General features: G+C 36.0%; 2 protein-coding genes across 2 annotated transcripts; both read right to left on the bottom strand.

The window, feature by feature from the left end:
• Nucleotides 1-268: 268 nt before the first annotated feature.
• On the bottom strand, nucleotides 269-9,721 carry LOC139151323 (chitobiosyldiphosphodolichol beta-mannosyltransferase-like). Its single transcript, XM_070724019.1, has 10 exons — nucleotides 9,417-9,721; nucleotides 7,624-7,704; nucleotides 6,522-6,628; nucleotides 5,875-6,023; nucleotides 4,891-5,047; nucleotides 3,459-3,639; nucleotides 2,727-2,900; nucleotides 2,236-2,350; nucleotides 1,466-1,541; nucleotides 269-799 (listed from the first exon to the last, which is right to left on the bottom strand). The coding sequence occupies exons 1-10, from the start codon at nucleotides 9,691-9,693 to the stop codon at nucleotides 659-661; spliced, it is 1,458 nt and encodes a 485-aa protein (XP_070580120.1). The 5' UTR covers nucleotides 9,694-9,721; the 3' UTR covers nucleotides 269-658.
• A 1,380-nt stretch (nucleotides 9,722-11,101) lies between these two features.
• On the bottom strand, nucleotides 11,102-15,642 carry LOC139151324 (ligand of Numb protein X 2-like). Its single transcript, XM_070724020.1, has 5 exons — nucleotides 15,477-15,642; nucleotides 14,416-14,524; nucleotides 13,942-13,988; nucleotides 13,010-13,245; nucleotides 11,102-12,097 (listed from the first exon to the last, which is right to left on the bottom strand). Exons 1-5 carry the CDS (start codon nucleotides 15,524-15,526, stop codon nucleotides 11,937-11,939), a joined length of 603 nt encoding a protein of 200 aa, XP_070580121.1. The 5' UTR covers nucleotides 15,527-15,642; the 3' UTR covers nucleotides 11,102-11,936.
• Nucleotides 15,643-16,234: the final 592 nt, after the last annotated feature.

The following is a 16,234-nucleotide window of genomic DNA, read 5'->3' as shown; positions in this document are numbered from 1 at the left end:
GGTTTGAAAAATACTGTTGGGACAGTGCAACCGCACATACATGTTCCTGGTAGAGTGTTGCGCCTGCACGTAGTGTGTCGGGCTTGCAGGTAGTTTGTTTTGGTCTGGAAATACTGTGTTAGGACCGCACAACCATACATACCCAGCAGAGTGCCTATGATGTGTTGGGATTGCACCCTGGGTTTTGCACTTCCATTATTTGCTGCCCAAGTTTTACAGCAACATTGTCTGAAAAGGGGTTATAAACTCCTCTGAGTCTACACATGGGTCTAGAAAAGGGTGTAATTTAATACATCCAAATTTAGTTAAACTCAAACGTATTCTTTCACCAAAATTTTCAATTATTCAGTGGATGTTTTTCAGCAAATTATGGCTTGACCTGCCATAAAAGATTTGCATCAAGCTTTGCTTGTACCCTGACTGCGCTTGCGCTTGGTTTCTGCCCCATAGCGCTTTGCACATTTTCACGGTATGAGTTTTCCTAAATCTATTTTGTCGATAGGTAAAGTCTTTGCTTCTCATTTACTGGCATCCTTTGTTGATTTGGTGCATCATCAATTAAACTTCACTGCAGTCTGTAAGGGAGTTGCTCATTGGTTGGTAAAAAAATAACATAGCCATGCTTTAAAAGCCTGACCAATCAAACTGAGTTTTAGTGTCACTGTGCTGACAGCTTTTCCACAATAGGTAAGACGGACTGATTCCAACATTCGTCCCATCGTAGTCTCTGAAAGCTCTGCAGATTCTCCCTGAATGACTGAAGGCGTTTCTGGTTGCTAGGGAAATCTGATAAAAGATCCTGAAAAAAAAACAAAGCAAAAATGAGGTTAAGCTCATCAGTCTTTGTTCAACATACAAAGAGGAGACGAACAGACAGATAACAAATTTTGAAATATCACCAGAGTTGTGTACACTGATAACTTTTATTGCAATACATATAATGAATACTTCCTTATCACAAAGGCATTATTTATAGTACGGTATTGTCTTTATAGGTCAACATGGTATAATTATGGCATTACGATTTAAAGAAAGGATATGGAATTAACACAAACCAATTTCAAACAGTGATGTCATCATTTACCGCAATGAGGTCAAAAAAATTTGAATACGACCTTTCACCCCACTAAACTAATTCTTTGCATTTGACATGAGATTCAATTGAGATAGGATCAAAATATGGGCCTGTAAAACATACTAACACATTGTGAGTGGTGTTTGTCAATTTTGACATGCATATACTATTGACCTTGATGTCAACCTGAGTATATCTGTGCAGTTTATGTTCACAAATCATTCAAAGACAGGCTGTCAACGTAGGGTAGAAACACCTAATCAACCAAATAAATAAATAAATAAATAAACAAACAAACTCAAAAATAGATAAATAAGTAATCATTAAGTATACATGAATTAAAAATTAATTCTTAAATTTATCCATAATGATTCAATATACACAAATTACCTGTAGTTGTTCAGCTAATTCATTTTCATGATGGAAAACTAAACCATTCTCTTCGTGTTTGACCAATTCATGAAGACTGTGCACACATAAAAAAGAATTAAGAAAACAAAAAAGATATAAAAAAAATATGTCTGACACTGAACAACACTGAAAAGACAGGTTAATATTGGTACACAAAAAACGCCAGAAAATCATACGGCATTTGTCTATCTGTGTCAATAAATTTCTGAGTTATTTCTGAATGGTATATGACTAAACAAGATCTGTTTGCTTGTTTGAATATTGCAGATTATCTGTACAAACAGAAGCAGCAGGAGTATGGTGTATGCGTAGATTAATATTCTGTTAATAAACAACTGGGAAAATAGAAATTACAGACTGGACTTGACTATCTGCAAAACAGCCATTTCATTTCTTGTAATCTTCTCTCTCAGTAGGGAGAGGAGGATGTATTTTGGAAATTATCTCTTGTATAAAAACACAGGTATAAACATAGACCCTCAAAAAAACGTGAGTCTTTTGGAGGGTCTATGGTATAAATTATTTTATTTTGTCCCATGATGACAAATGGCTAGTGTAAATTTCTAGACTCAAATAGATTAAAGATTTTCTCAACAGACAAACTTGATCGTGAAACCATTATAACAACATACAGCGATCACCATCAACGGTCAAAACAGGATGGAAAACATTTAACTATTTGAACATTTCTCACCAAAATAGTTGTCAGACAGACTATAATGGTCTCAACATGGAAGACATATACTAACCAATTAAAATGTATGGCACATACTGGCAGTCCACACCCAAACATGTCGACCACCTTCATTGGTAGATCCAAGCCACTCGATGAGGTATGTAGACAAATACCTAGATCAGCTGAACCTAAAAACAGACAGACACAAAGAGATTGTTGTTACCTTATACACAAGCAGTCCTCTAGGCTGTGCAGTGTGTAATTTCATTTGTCAGCCAGTACTGTGGAACTGTTGAGAAGATTCCATGGCAATAAACCTGTTTATTTCACACTTTTCTTGCACTTTCATACTGTATCATTTAAACTACGCTTTTATCAAAATTACATATACACTGTTTCATATTTTGCCTTCATAAACAAGTGAGTCATTCATAAATTACTTGGCAAACTACGTTGTAAAGCTCGCTTGCTGAGAATTTAAGTCTCACATACTTCTGCAATTCGCATCCTGTCCCTGGATCACAAAATACAACTCTCAAATCTGGTGGAAGGTTTCTAGCTTACCTAACAACCTGGGGTAGTCCTCAGCGACCAACCACGGCGTACATATATGGACATGTTTGAAATGTTTGGTTGCTATGACGCTTTTGTAGTGTTCTTTCATTGGTCCTTTGCCAGTGATGGCACATACCACGTTCGGTAGGTGAGTCTCCTTAGCAACACATGCCTTTTCATATTCTGTCGGTTAGATGCAGAAATATCATAATTTTAAAATTTTTTTGAATTTTTCCAAAAGTGTATAGCTATGAGTAAGGCCCTTTAGAATCCTGTTGCCGTGCTTTCAAACAGTAAATTCTTTGATGGCAGAATTTAAAATCGTTTATCACTATTTGTGAAAATTGACTTGAATTTAAAACATAATTTTGAATGAAAGTTGTGAAATGAACATTTAACTGATTTTCTACTTTTAGATCTGTCAGGGAATGAAGTGAAACTAACTTTTTTTTATCAAAGCAATGAAACTGAATCATATGCCTCAGAAACAGAAACAAGACACTTTGACCTCAGCAAAACAAACAGCTTTTAGTAGAAGATGACATTAAATTAATAAACATAAATTATTTTCAGTCATTGTGATTAACATTGAAAGCTAAACATGTTCCTGTCTTTTATTATGCTTACATAACTATACTTCTGATAAAAACTTTCACATCTATAATGAGGCGGCTTCTGATTGACAGTCACTTGTAAACAGCAACATCCACGTGGAAACATGACTTTGTTCATTGAACTCACTTTCTAAGGCTGTCAGCAGTATTGAGAAGTCCTCGTCTTCAGTCCAACTTGTGCTGCTGACAAGCAGCGCTGGTCTGTCCGGTTGGGACTTCACTCCGTTGGACGTGCTTTCTGTAAATGCAGTTTGGTTTGGCTGATCCGACCCAAAGACCGGATGTTCCCCTGACAATCTCAGGAACAGCTGGAAATATAGATATAAGACTTTGGTGAACTGTCTATTTTGAGGGAAATGCAGTGATAACATTGGAATTTGTTTTTCTTGCACCAACAGCTGCAGAACACAAGCACATTATATCACTTTAACTCAAATAAAAATATAGACCTGGTTTGAGTCCAAGATTTTGATAAATTCTTGATTACTTGTGATTGTTGATGTAAAAGTATGTGAGGAGGGTGAACATGACACAGGTGTGTTATCCCTAAATTCCAGGGGTAACTAGGTGAATTGCTCAGCTCTACGGCACCAACTCAACTCTGGTGTCTACCATGATCTAATGATGAACAAAGTTGTGCTCCCCACAATCAAGTTGCTTTGGAAATAAACAATAAAGATACAATACAGACTGTGTGAAAATGACCGCTTTCTCAACAAAGAGTTGAACATTGTCTAAATGCAATATTCAAAACGGGATCTGTGCAAGTGAAATAGGCACATCCTGGATGAAATATACAGACTTGGTTGTGGAAGAAAGTAACTGCAAACACAATACACTATTGACAATGTCATTGTAGCCACAAGATCAGGAAAGGAACTAGAAGCATTGACAAACATGTTGTTACAACTAGCTTCAGGGAAATGAAACTTAAATTACATTTGTTTTTAACTTTCAATTTACTTCCCTGTATAGACAACTATGACAGCATTGTTCCAAATGTTGCTAATGAAAGGGTAATGAAGGGGACAGTGTATTTGTGAAACCTCTGATTCAATATCAACATTCACCTTATTTTATCAGTAACATATGTTTAACCTCTTCCTGTGTTTTTATCAAAACATAACTTCTGCATTTCAGGGATATAAAAACTTTACAATGTGCCTCGTAACAGATATTCAGACTCTCAAATTCTTTAAAAATATTTCTGATCTACCACTTGTGGGTGCTTGTATTAAGCTCTTGGAGAAAGAAAAAAAATTCATCACCTTATTTTTTTGAAAGTCAGATATGTTAAATTCCCCATAGAGTTAACACAGGGATGGCGGCCATTTTGAATTTCGATAAATGTTAGGTAATTTGTTTCTCTAGCACCAAATTTTGCATGATAATCTCTGATTTTACTCTTGATTTGGCAAGGGGATGGTTGAAAGTTTCATTGAGGAAAGTTTGGGTAAAAGTTGAAGTCTTACACTTTTGAGGTACATACTACCTTAATACAATGGAAATGGAGGAGAGGTTGGAAACATGAAATCAAACAAAAATGGAAGGATACCCACATCATGTTGTTTATCCAAGTCAGTTTCTTGGAATATCAGAGGTGGCCTATCATACATAGTGTGTGCCACTATTCCCCAGTTTTTCTCCAAATCTTCTCGCATGGCATTTGTGACGCAGATGTTTGCAGACGACAATCTTCCAAACATTTTTTCATACCTGTTATGACAGAAAAGCACAATAAACTCAGCAACTGAACATTTTGTGTACATCGTGAAAAGTATCAATAGAATATCAATATGTGAATATATTTCAGAAAAAACAATGTTTCAGTACTTCATAGGTTACAGCGTCAAGGGAAATTTGTAATTTTTCAAGCTTGTGTATAGTGACAATCGACCAATCAGATTTTACCTTCCGAGCCAGCTGCACATCAGCAGAGGGTTGCCACCTTCTGAATACCAATATCAACGCCAGTGTGACTGATCACACTATTGTGAAATCAATGCTTTGCATGATTTAGCCGTATTACTGAAGAGAAAGTGCAATGTTCTTGAACAATGATTTTACATATTGTGCAATACACTACCAGAAACTTGTCCCATCATGACTGTGCTCGCTAACTGACACATTTTTTGATTGAATTCAGGCATTATTGGAAATTATTTTACATCAGTCTAATAAACTGGAACACAGTGATTAGCACAAGGATTATTTCAATCTTTATGGATCAAAATGAACATTTTTGAGTCAACGGTGCATCAATTTAGAATATTGTATGCGCTACCAATCTATGATAAACCATACATTTGAAGTTAAATTTTGTTACTTTTTCATCTAAAAGAGTATGTAACTTTCTAAAGTGCCAGATCACAAACTTTCACAGAAAGTGTTCTTTAAGTTTTGCACATGGCTGTGTTCTGCAAGTCTGTAAATTAAAGGTCTTCCATCAAAATTTATTATCTTAAAACTAATACTTTCCCAGAAGGGTTATGAACATGATAGCTTTCTGCCATGCTGAAACCAAACATTATGTAACTCCTCACCATTTTGAAAATTTGACAAGTATGTGCCTGGCACCCAGGGACAAGCTGAGTATACTGTATCCGTAGTTGTGCCAGTCTATGACAATATGGCTGCCTCTAAGAAGCCCAATCAACCATGCCACAGCTATGCTGGGGATGGCGGGCGGATTCTGTAACAAAAACACAGTGAAGTTGAAATGAGTATTTGCTATTGACATACGTTGTGGAACAGCCAGTAGGTCATAGGCCAATCACGACAATTTTTATTAGTGGATGGGTCAGAGGTTACAGAAATTTTCAGTGGGTCAAGGGTCAAATAACAGTATAAATAGGTCAGAGGTGACTTGAGAAAGACAAACTACTGATAGTAAAAAGCCCTACGTTTGAAACACACACCCCAATTTGACACACACACAGAGACACACACATTACAATGCATTTCTGATTGTTTAATAGCCATCTCATTCATGTATTTGCAAGCAAGCTACCTAAAGAGAGCAAGGCTTTCAGTAAGCCCTCTTTTACATTATTTTCCCATGATAAACCATTTGTAATTCACCCTTTCTTTCAGTTTTGATAATTTTAATATTATTTCCATGTTTTAATTTATGGGTGAAAACTTAATTCATGCTGTGAATAGATTATACACCTGGATATTTGATACAAACCTGGAGCATTATAATTTTGGCCCTGGGGATACCTAGCATGAGATAGACTGTCAGCATTGCTGCTTGTAGAACGACTTTAGATGCATAGTGAAATATCCTGGGTAAAACTGCAAGGGAAATATATCACTGAGTGAGTAATGAACACCTGTAAAATTATTGTACATGGATGATATTGACATGGAAAATGTGCAAGGTTATGTCATAGCATGCGCAGAAAAACTGCAACCATGTTTTTACTTGCATAAAGCCAAGTAACCTTTCTAAAGCAGTTAACACAATGGAAACAAAAACATGGGAATTTCCACTGTCGATATTACGACTGGCTGAAAAATTTATAGGGTGATTTTTTTCTGAAAGAGTACTTGGTGTTTTCTTGCAATGTCAACTTATTTCATGGAACTATATCTATGTACAGTGAGTGTAGGTTGTCTAATGAATAGAACGGCCGGTGAAAGGCTCTTCCAATAATCCTGCCATTTTTTGTTGGAAATTCTAACGTCAGTGAACTCAAAGATCTCACATTTTGTGACCCAAACATGGAATGTAACTCCAGAATAGCCAATTGCCTCATTTTTACATAATCTGTGAGTCTCTGTTTGTAAGTTCGTTTTTTTTTACACCCTGGCCTTTGCTGATATCAAGGTAAAAGTTACCAAACAAAATCTTGGCCTGTTTTGTGGCTCATGCTAAAGTCAATGATATGCCCAGACTATCACTGGATGATACTGAAAACAGGAACACAAATCTAAGGCAGGCCATAATAGATAATATTGTTCTTTGCTACTGCACAGTTTGTTCATTTAGAAAGCCAGCCATTTCCATACTTTATACAACACTTCTCAGATAGAATAACCCTGTTCCTGACAGACAGTATCACTTTTCCATCTGCTAAGTCAGTTAAACCATACGTATTTTCACCCACTTGGCTGGGTCTGTTATAGCATGTTTAGTCTGTAAAAATCATGTTTACAGTATCAAGGGCCTTCAAATGTTCAATATTTTTGTTAAAAATGTATCATATAGACATGTTGTGCTTGGTTTGTTTGAACCAATTTGTTGACCTGATGGTGACATATGAAGCTGGCAGGATAAGACAACTTACACGCTGGAAGACTAGGTGGTTCATGCATTGGATGCATAACAATCTTCTCATTCTGTACAATTTCATCATGAGGCTTTGAACCTGCAAGAACAAAGGTGACATAATCTGACGACTCACAGTCCTATCTTTATTTTCTCACCTTTTTATTTCTATTTCACTGTGAACACTGAAGATTCATTAACAGTATTGAAAACCATATAGTTACGCCTACGATCAGTGATGAGAGTGCTAAAATATCTCCCCTGTGAAAATTCATTTGTGGTTTGATCAAATCATTAAAACTAAATTGTTTAATTAAATCAGTACCAAAATCATGAATCAATAGATGAAACTAAACAAAAGCATTTCTTTGCATAAAAAAATAATGTTTGATGCAAAGGTAAGCATGTATTTACAGCAATGTGATTTTTATTTCCAGTATTAATTTATCACTTTACTATTGCATAGATGACATATGTCCCACACTGATCATCTTTTAAAATAATCAAACCAAGGTATGTTGGACAATTTCTCAGAGAAATATATCTGAACTGAAGCCCCTCAACTTGTGACTAAAGACAACTTTAAGTTCCACCATGTGACACAGTTTTTAATTTGTCATTCAAGTCTGACACTTCCTAGCAAATCTAGATACTATAGACAAAATAAGTTCTCCCATTTTGACAAAACAATCCACACTTTCACTGGTGAAGCCAATAAAAAACTGTGTTTCCGGGACATGCCTCTGAAAATTAGGTTGAAGGAAATTTTTTCTAATTTACTTTCTGTTGACTAAGACCAAAAACAATATGATAAAATTTAGAGAATTTTGAGAAATTTGTTTAAAATGTGAAAAAAATGCCTAAGGTCGACTGGTTTTCCTTGGGTCAGTCAGCTGGGTTAACAGGAACACATGCATTTTTTTATTTGGCCTGATCATATAGTTGGCATGCAATTTTTTAGACTACCATCCCAAAGTGGCTTTATGCGTAAATTTTGGGATCATATATGAAGTGTGGATAAATTGGTTTGTTGGAGTGTAGATGTACAAAAAATAAGGCACACCCAGGGATAGTCGCCCCATAAATATTTATGTTTTAAATTGAATCTTTGGAATTTAATGCACATTTTCAACAGTGCAATTTCATAGTGTGGTAAGGTTAAGTATAAAATATTGAAGACAGGGTTTACAGAAATTTGTTCCTTTTCACTGATAGAAGTTGTCAATAATTGGGAAATCACCGGTTGAAAGTTGATGAGCATGCAAAAGTTAGCTGCAGTACAGTAGCTCGAGGTTTTGCCTGGGTATTTGGGTCGAACGGCCGTCCGACCCAAATACCCAGGCAAAACCTTGAGCTACTGTACTGCAGCTAGCAAAAGTAAGCAGATAGAAATAAAAAACTTAAGAAATGACTGGGGCATTGATTACTCGCTATTGCTTGAAATCATAATTCATTTCACATTTTCTCTGTGCATTGAAAGTTGAAAAAATCTCTCCTAATCAATCACCAAATACAATTAAAAAATATAGTAAATTGAAACAAATGGTGCAAATAATGAAAAATTAAAGTGGAGGACTAACTAAATTAAGTGAGACAGGGTACACCAAACTTTGGAAATATTCATTAAATATACATTATTTTATGCCCCTCCCAATAGCTGGCTACAATTATTGCAGCTAGCCCCTCCCCTCCCCCAGATGTATCATTGGACGTCGTAAAATTTTTGAAAGTTGCACATCTATAATCTCTCTTGGTGAAGCTGAATGAAATCATTGTCAAATTTCATTCAAAACAGAAGCTGGGTATTGTTACCTCCGTATCCAATCAGGTCGACGTGGTATCCATGTTTTGCGAAGGACAGTGCGTGGTATTGCATACGAGGACTTCGCCCAATGTCGCCAAGCACAAGAAGGCACACTCGTTTTTCCATAGCTGGCCATCGAATCGCCATACACACAACCAGAAACACCGCTAGTAAGGCCAAAAGGAGGTACATTCCTCCTTGATCTATGGCAAACACTGCCGCTGCTGCCAGTGCGCCAGCAATGAATATTGCAACTGTTTCTACGACCTCCGCCATTGATACCATGTGTTGAATGAATGATCCTCTGACCTGACCTCACTGTTGGTATCTAGTCTAGCGCCCTCAAACATTTCAATGGTGATGTTTGATGACCTCTGATCAACTTCGGAAATTGGTATGAATGTCTCCCTCTACATCTACATGTTAACAAAACAAAAAACAAAACCCCAGACTCTAGACCAAACGCGCCAGTATTTGTTACGTTAAAATCCATTAAACACACAAAGGAGCATAGAACACATTGCATTTTATAAGAGTGAAGTGGATCAGACTTCAAAAAGCTAACTTCTCTGAGCCCCCTCACACTGTGAGCGAAGGGTATATGATTTTTATCAAATACTAACTCTACTCTACTCCTTCAAGGTAGGAATTTGATGCAATTCCTGTGAGGTATGTCACCGAACTATGGTAGTATGACATATGCATCGAAATTAAAAGTATTAAAATTTTTGCTCAGACTTTCCGTGAAGAAACAGTAAATTATTCACCTTTCACAATAGGGATAAAAATCAGGGGTCTGACCGTCACTGTACAAATTTGGTACTAGAAAGACAGCTTGCCAAATATCTACCACCCCTTGAAATTCAAAATGGCCACCATCCCTATGTAAACTTTATGGGAGAAAATAACATTTTCTATTCCCACAAAGATAAGCCGGTGAAAATATTATTCACTCCATCAGCTTCAAATTGAGACTGAAAAAAAATACTGTATGAGTATGATTGTCTGAATATTTTGTTGCCGACATGAATTCTTCATCAAATTGATTTCCTGTATGGAGGTGAGAGGGTTGAAACTTAAAGAAATCTTGCTGAAAAGACTGTTATATGCACTTGTGTTACGGCTGCAAATGGGTACTTTGACATTGTGTAGATATTCAGAGGATTTTTAAATTTGAGCTTTCCATCCCATGTGCAACTTCAACATCTGATGTCCTGATAAAAAAATATCTGATCAAAGAAGTGAATTGTGCATTCTCTTTCAACACATGACCTGACATTCACATCTCAAAAGAGAACTTTAGCATAAAATGCAAAGTTTACACCTAGTCTACATTGGATCTTGCAGTTGCAATGAAGTGAAATGCATTGGTGAAGTGAGAGGACCAACCAACATGGACTGATCTTTGAAAAAAGGCAAAATTTGAATAAAGACAGAATCCTACAGACACTATATAATATCGATGATCATATTTAGCCCTTCCACATCAATGAAACATGTCACAGCTAAAAAGAACCACTGTAGATACAATTAAAAGTATAGAAAATATCACTCTATCACATGTAAACGTCAATAAAAGATAGAATAGCGAGAATAAATGAAGAGAAAATATCTTTGAGCATAATTGGTACCCACAATCTAACTTCTGCAGACTTGGTTCAAGTCTATGATCAATATCATTTGTGAAAACAAGTATTTACACATTAGTTTTTATTCAAATCTGTAAGGTAAAGAGAAACGCAATACCACAGAGAATTTCACATAAAATTAACCTATACTATATTCCCCCCAAATTACTAACTGTGCGAGGTTCAACTTTGAGTAGTCTTCTCATGAAGAGAATGTTGTAACAAATGACATTTCTAGTCCCTGAGAGCAAGACTCTTTCACATGCTTTGGAAAGAATACATGAAAAGCTGTAATAAAGTGACTTTATTCTTTAAAACTGAAAGTGGACCAAGTTTACTATACTATTGTAAAAACAGAAAAAAAAAATGAATACCAAACCTTCACTTTTGAAGAAGTATCCTTGCCACCTTCTGCAGCATTTCTGTGATCTAAAGTTTACCTGAATCAAGTTTCAACATTTGAGTTTATTTCTTTCTAAAAATGATATACAAGTGGGCTCAATTTTAAACATTTCCAAATAAAACTGCATTTTATCTGGCTGTGCAAGAGTCATGAATATTCCACACAATATATAGTTACAATCGCAAAATTTTTTGATGAACTCAAAATGTGATGTTCCACAAGATGTCATATTGATCAGCAGACACATTTTTAATGAAATTTTACCTCAACTAAATTCATAATCATTTTACTTCTGAATATTTGAAAATAACAAATATGCTAAAAACACTGAAAAAATGTCATTTTCTCTATAGTAATGTTATATGCCATATGCTGAATACTATTTACAATGTGTGTGTGGATATGGTACATTTATCAAATTCTACACAGTCACATGTTTGTATTGCAGAGCAGCAATGAATGTTATTACACAATATGGTAATTTATATTTCATTTTTTCATGTCTTGGAATTTGAAAACATTGAACAAAGCATCTGTCTTTGGTCACCACCATTTCTGAATAGTCTCATCTTCAGGGAGGGTTTGGCCGGCGTGGGAAGGGAAGATTCACCTTCTTCTTCATCAGATGACACTTCTGAGGTGGTGTCAAGACATACCACTGTTCAGAGAACAAGAGGAATATAAATTTTAATTTTTGATGATAACAAGTTGCAGACCTGTATAGATACGTTGAATGTGACAGTGCCTTAGACACACTGCAAAGTTCATACGTAGCCATCAGGTCAAGTTGATTCATATGGTGCATTTTAACAAAAACTTAGACACTGGAGACTCCTGAAAACTTTGATGTTGTCAATAGTCACAAAATATGATTTTTACTGACAAGAGCTGTTATAACAGACGCAGCCAAAGGGTGAAAATTAATATGGTTTGAGTTCAATACCGCTTTTCACTGATTTCACTGTTGGGAAAGTGATACCATCTGGCTGGAAGAGGGTTGATAATCAAAGAACTTGAGATGATATGAGAAACATTAGTAAGACTCTGTTTTGTTTTGCTTCATCATCAGTTTGAAAATCAACATAACTCACGCCTGAGTTATAGAAGATAGTGGACTCCAAACAAAAATGTGACACTGACCTTGAAGTCAACAGTGTCACCAATATGAGACTAAATGAGTGTGCAAATTAAATATTCCACGTAATTGTGTAAAGAAAATGGTGATCAATGGTTCTACTCCAGAATAAAGAGGATGCCCGGTGATCTACAGACTCAATATGCCAAAGAAATCATGTGACTGCAGTGAAAACCAACCCAAGTGTACAAACATGTTTGGAAATACACATATTTCTATGCAGCACATGGTTTTATTCGTAGAATGGTTATTCAAATTCTGGGTTTACACTATTGTCAAAGATTACAACTTAGTTATGTCCTCACTTCACAAAGTCAGTTTGGTTTTGGATGTTGTGGTTGACTCCATTTAGTATTGTAGATGTGTCTACACTGAGGATATAAGGTGTTTCAGGGTAGAGAAATGTTCTTGATGACACAATACAACAAACCTTACCTTTGTTTTCACTGTGGGCATGGCTAACAGCTTTTATTTCATTTTCCTTATTAGCAAGTAAGAATTTTGGTAGGTTCTGAGGATTGAAGTCACATCCTTTCTTGTGGGCAGTCAGTCTCTCTAACTGTCCAATGAATTCACAGCCAGATGTTCTGTACGGACATGCAACCATCTGGTCTCCAATGATATTGGCTAAGATAAAGTCAAAATGCAATTGGTGGATCTGTAAAGGTTTCCTGCAATAAAAAAAACAAGTCATAGAAGCCATATCCAATAAAGGTAAGATTGAATATATGTTCATATACACTAAAGCTTTGTATCACTATAATTTCAGCAACTATGGTATGTCTGGAAAGATGCCTATATCTATAAGTATCTGATTGGGGAGTGATGTATTATGAATTTTAACAGACTAGTTAAAAAGTATGATTAATCTTTATCTGCTCTTCAGCACAATCGACCACCAAAAGACATGTTCTCTCTTTTATATGCCATCCAGAATTCTTCAATATGAAGTATGAAGGGTCTCACCAAATGAATAACATCACTCACTAACAGACTGTGTATTGCAGACTATGGCCGTTCATTTGGGTGCTCACAAAGACAGTGAAGGATAATAAAACTAAAGTTGTATCCTGTTACATTTGGTGGCCATGGGGTTGATTTTTAATCTCTAGAAAAGTCTGCTTTTCTATTTCACCATAAGCAACACACTTGTTATATTCACTACTGTTACATATTCCGCTTTTCATGATATTAACTAAAAATGATTATTGATTTTATGTGCCTATTATATTTGTTTTGCAAAAACAAAGCACACTAATCTTTTCACCACCATGTTTGGCCCAAACCCATTGTTATCAATGGTGATTTTGGACCTGTTTACAGGGAATCGGGGGTGAACAGGTTAATTATGATGCTGAGTTTCTTACCTGTCTTCAGGACACGTTTTACTTCTCTTCAGCCATGGGACTATACACTACAAAGAAAGAATGATTGGATTGTGAATGATTCAATTGATGATCCTTACTTACACTGTGCTTCAAAACTGATGAGTCACTCCTTCATCACTGAATAATGCACATAGCATGGTGGTTTGTAAAAACATTGTTTTGGGGGAAATAGGTTGTGATGCTAACCATAAATATTGGATTTGATACTTTTAAAGTATTGGATTCAGCACAGACTAAATATCGTGCAAAAATACCTGCAACCACCTTTTTTTTAGGGACTTACGGAATTAAAAAAGGTATTGAAGAATTCAAGGTTGATGCTTTGGTCACATTCTTCAGTCTTTAGAGAAAAATGAAAAACTAAAGTTTGTTTATGAAATGCAGTTCTCGTAATGGTTACTTATCTTTCTTAGGGGAGGGGATAAGTAAGTATCAAAATAATATCAGGTTTACCTTTTTACAAAAACTATGTCCACACGGTGCTCTCTGAGGTTCAATGAAAACTTCTTGGCACACTGAACAGTAAAGATGTCTACTGACTGCATTAGGATTTAGAAAGTATCTGAAAATTTAATATATGAACAAAGAAGTACGGTTTGAAAAACCATGATCACATCCATCATGCTATTTCATGTCCATAAAATTAAAATATGATTTATTTAAGACAAAATCCATTCCATCAAGAAGTACAAATGAATTTGATTTGTATTTCCGCATTTCTGTATGTAATTAATCAATAGTTTCCCAATGATTTTTTTTTTACTCTTCTCTTTTGCTCATTACATTTGGTCTGATTATAGACTGTTTCTCTAGGGTCTATGGTCTGATGGACTTTGAAATCCATGTGGAGGTGCAAAATTTACTGGCAAAAGCTAGCACTAATAGAAATGCAGCAAGTATCGTCTCATCTATTCACTGTCACATATGATAAAAAAGATAACACACAAACCAGAGTTGGCTCTGCTGTTATGGGATACTGGGTATTTAGCTGATTAGAAGAAGTGCCTCAATCAACGAAGAGTTCGAGACCTGTGCTATGCTGTGTGTAAATACTTCCAAGCAAAGAAAATTATTACGACATACAAGAATAGAACCACAGACCTTAGAAGAAACTCTAGTCTATGATAGAACATAGACCCTAAACGTCTATAGACAGAAAAAGGGGGCGTAGGAAGGTTCCTGCGTCATTGCATGAAGTGTAGAAAAAGAATGTGTTTGAATTTGTACCAAGCTTTGGCACGACCACACCACAGTTCTCCAAGTTGGAAGGACTATTGTACGGTGTACATACCATACAACAAAGGAGGTGTTATTAAATTGGTACAACTAAAAAGTTGTCACGTACCAGGGCCTCGCTTGAGCTATCCCTCATGTGGTAGAAGTCATTGAATACTACAAGGACAGACATTCGACTCAATCTGATGCACCAGTGACGGTTTGCTTGCATTGAGTCTATTATTCCCTGTGAACACATTTGCACCCTGCGAGCTTTCCTACGGCGAAAACATACTTACCTTTCTTCTTCCTCCTCGACTTCGACTTCTGCCTTCCGCTTCTTGAACATTTTCTTAATATCGGAAATAAAACAACTACTCCCTTTTGAAGCAAGTCGCGTATATTTATGATGCTTCTTTGTGATCGCTGTGAAAGGTTTAAAATTCGTGCTGAAAATAAACGCATGCGCATGAGGTTTTGCAGGAATGAAGGGCGCCCTCAACATAAAAGGGACATATCGTTCTATCGACTTAGACTATCTATCGACTTTGCGTCCGTCACCAATGTAATGACGCAGGGATGGGCCGGCAAAATCGGGGTGTAAGTCTATTTGAAATTCGAACGTTACAAAACTGTGGGGAAACATGATTTTCAAAAATATCCATCCTGTTGAATTGAAAAGCTTTGTTTCACTATCATAAAATAAGGTAATTTTCTACTGGCTTTCATTCTCTGAAGTCATTTCACTATGATCTGAATAAATGTATTTGTTGTCTTATCAACAAAATCTTGACTCGGTAAATGTATAAGGCTTGCCTTTTCATAAATTGTCCCAGCATGATAGAAATTCCAGGTTACTTGCACTCTTTGGCGGAGGTAATTAAGGCAAGGCTGAAGTGTAAATATTGACATGAAATGACCTGTCGGATTGTTGTATTGTTGATTCTCTTACTTATTCAAGAATAAGATGCACAGGTCTTATCTTAGAAAATAAAAACAGGAATATACATGAAAAGTAATATTTACTGTTTTTCATCTTTTTTCAATATCAATATAG

This window comes from Ptychodera flava, chromosome 15 (genome assembly GCF_041260155.1).
Source record: "Ptychodera flava strain L36383 chromosome 15, AS_Pfla_20210202, whole genome shotgun sequence".
NCBI classification, from domain to species: Eukaryota; Metazoa; Hemichordata; class Enteropneusta; family Ptychoderidae; genus Ptychodera; species Ptychodera flava.
Note: the sequence above shows the minus strand (reverse complement) of the source record. Positions and strands in the feature narration are given on the sequence as shown.

Coding starts and splice junctions, on each gene's coding strand:
- LOC139151323 (XM_070724019.1), bottom strand. CDS start 9,693: ATGGTATCAATGGCGGAGGTCGTAGAAACAGTTGCAATATTCATTGCT. Junction 7,705..9,416: donor CGACCTGATTGGATACGGAG/GTAACAATACCC, acceptor TTGTTCTTGCAG/GTTCAAAGCCTCATGATGAA. Junction 6,629..7,623: donor ACCACCTAGTCTTCCAGCGT/GTAAGTTGTCTT, acceptor TTTCCCTTGCAG/TTTTACCCAGGATATTTCAC.
- LOC139151324 (XM_070724020.1), bottom strand. CDS start 15,526: ATGTTCAAGAAGCGGAAGGCAGAAGTCGAAGTCGAGGAGGAAGAAGAA. Junction 13,989..14,415: donor GACATAGTTTTTGTAAAAAG/GTAAACCTGATA, acceptor CTTTCTTTGTAG/TGTATAGTCCCATGGCTGAA. Junction 13,246..13,941: donor AAAACGTGTCCTGAAGACAG/GTAAGAAACTCA, acceptor TTTTTATTGCAG/GAAACCTTTACAGATCCACC.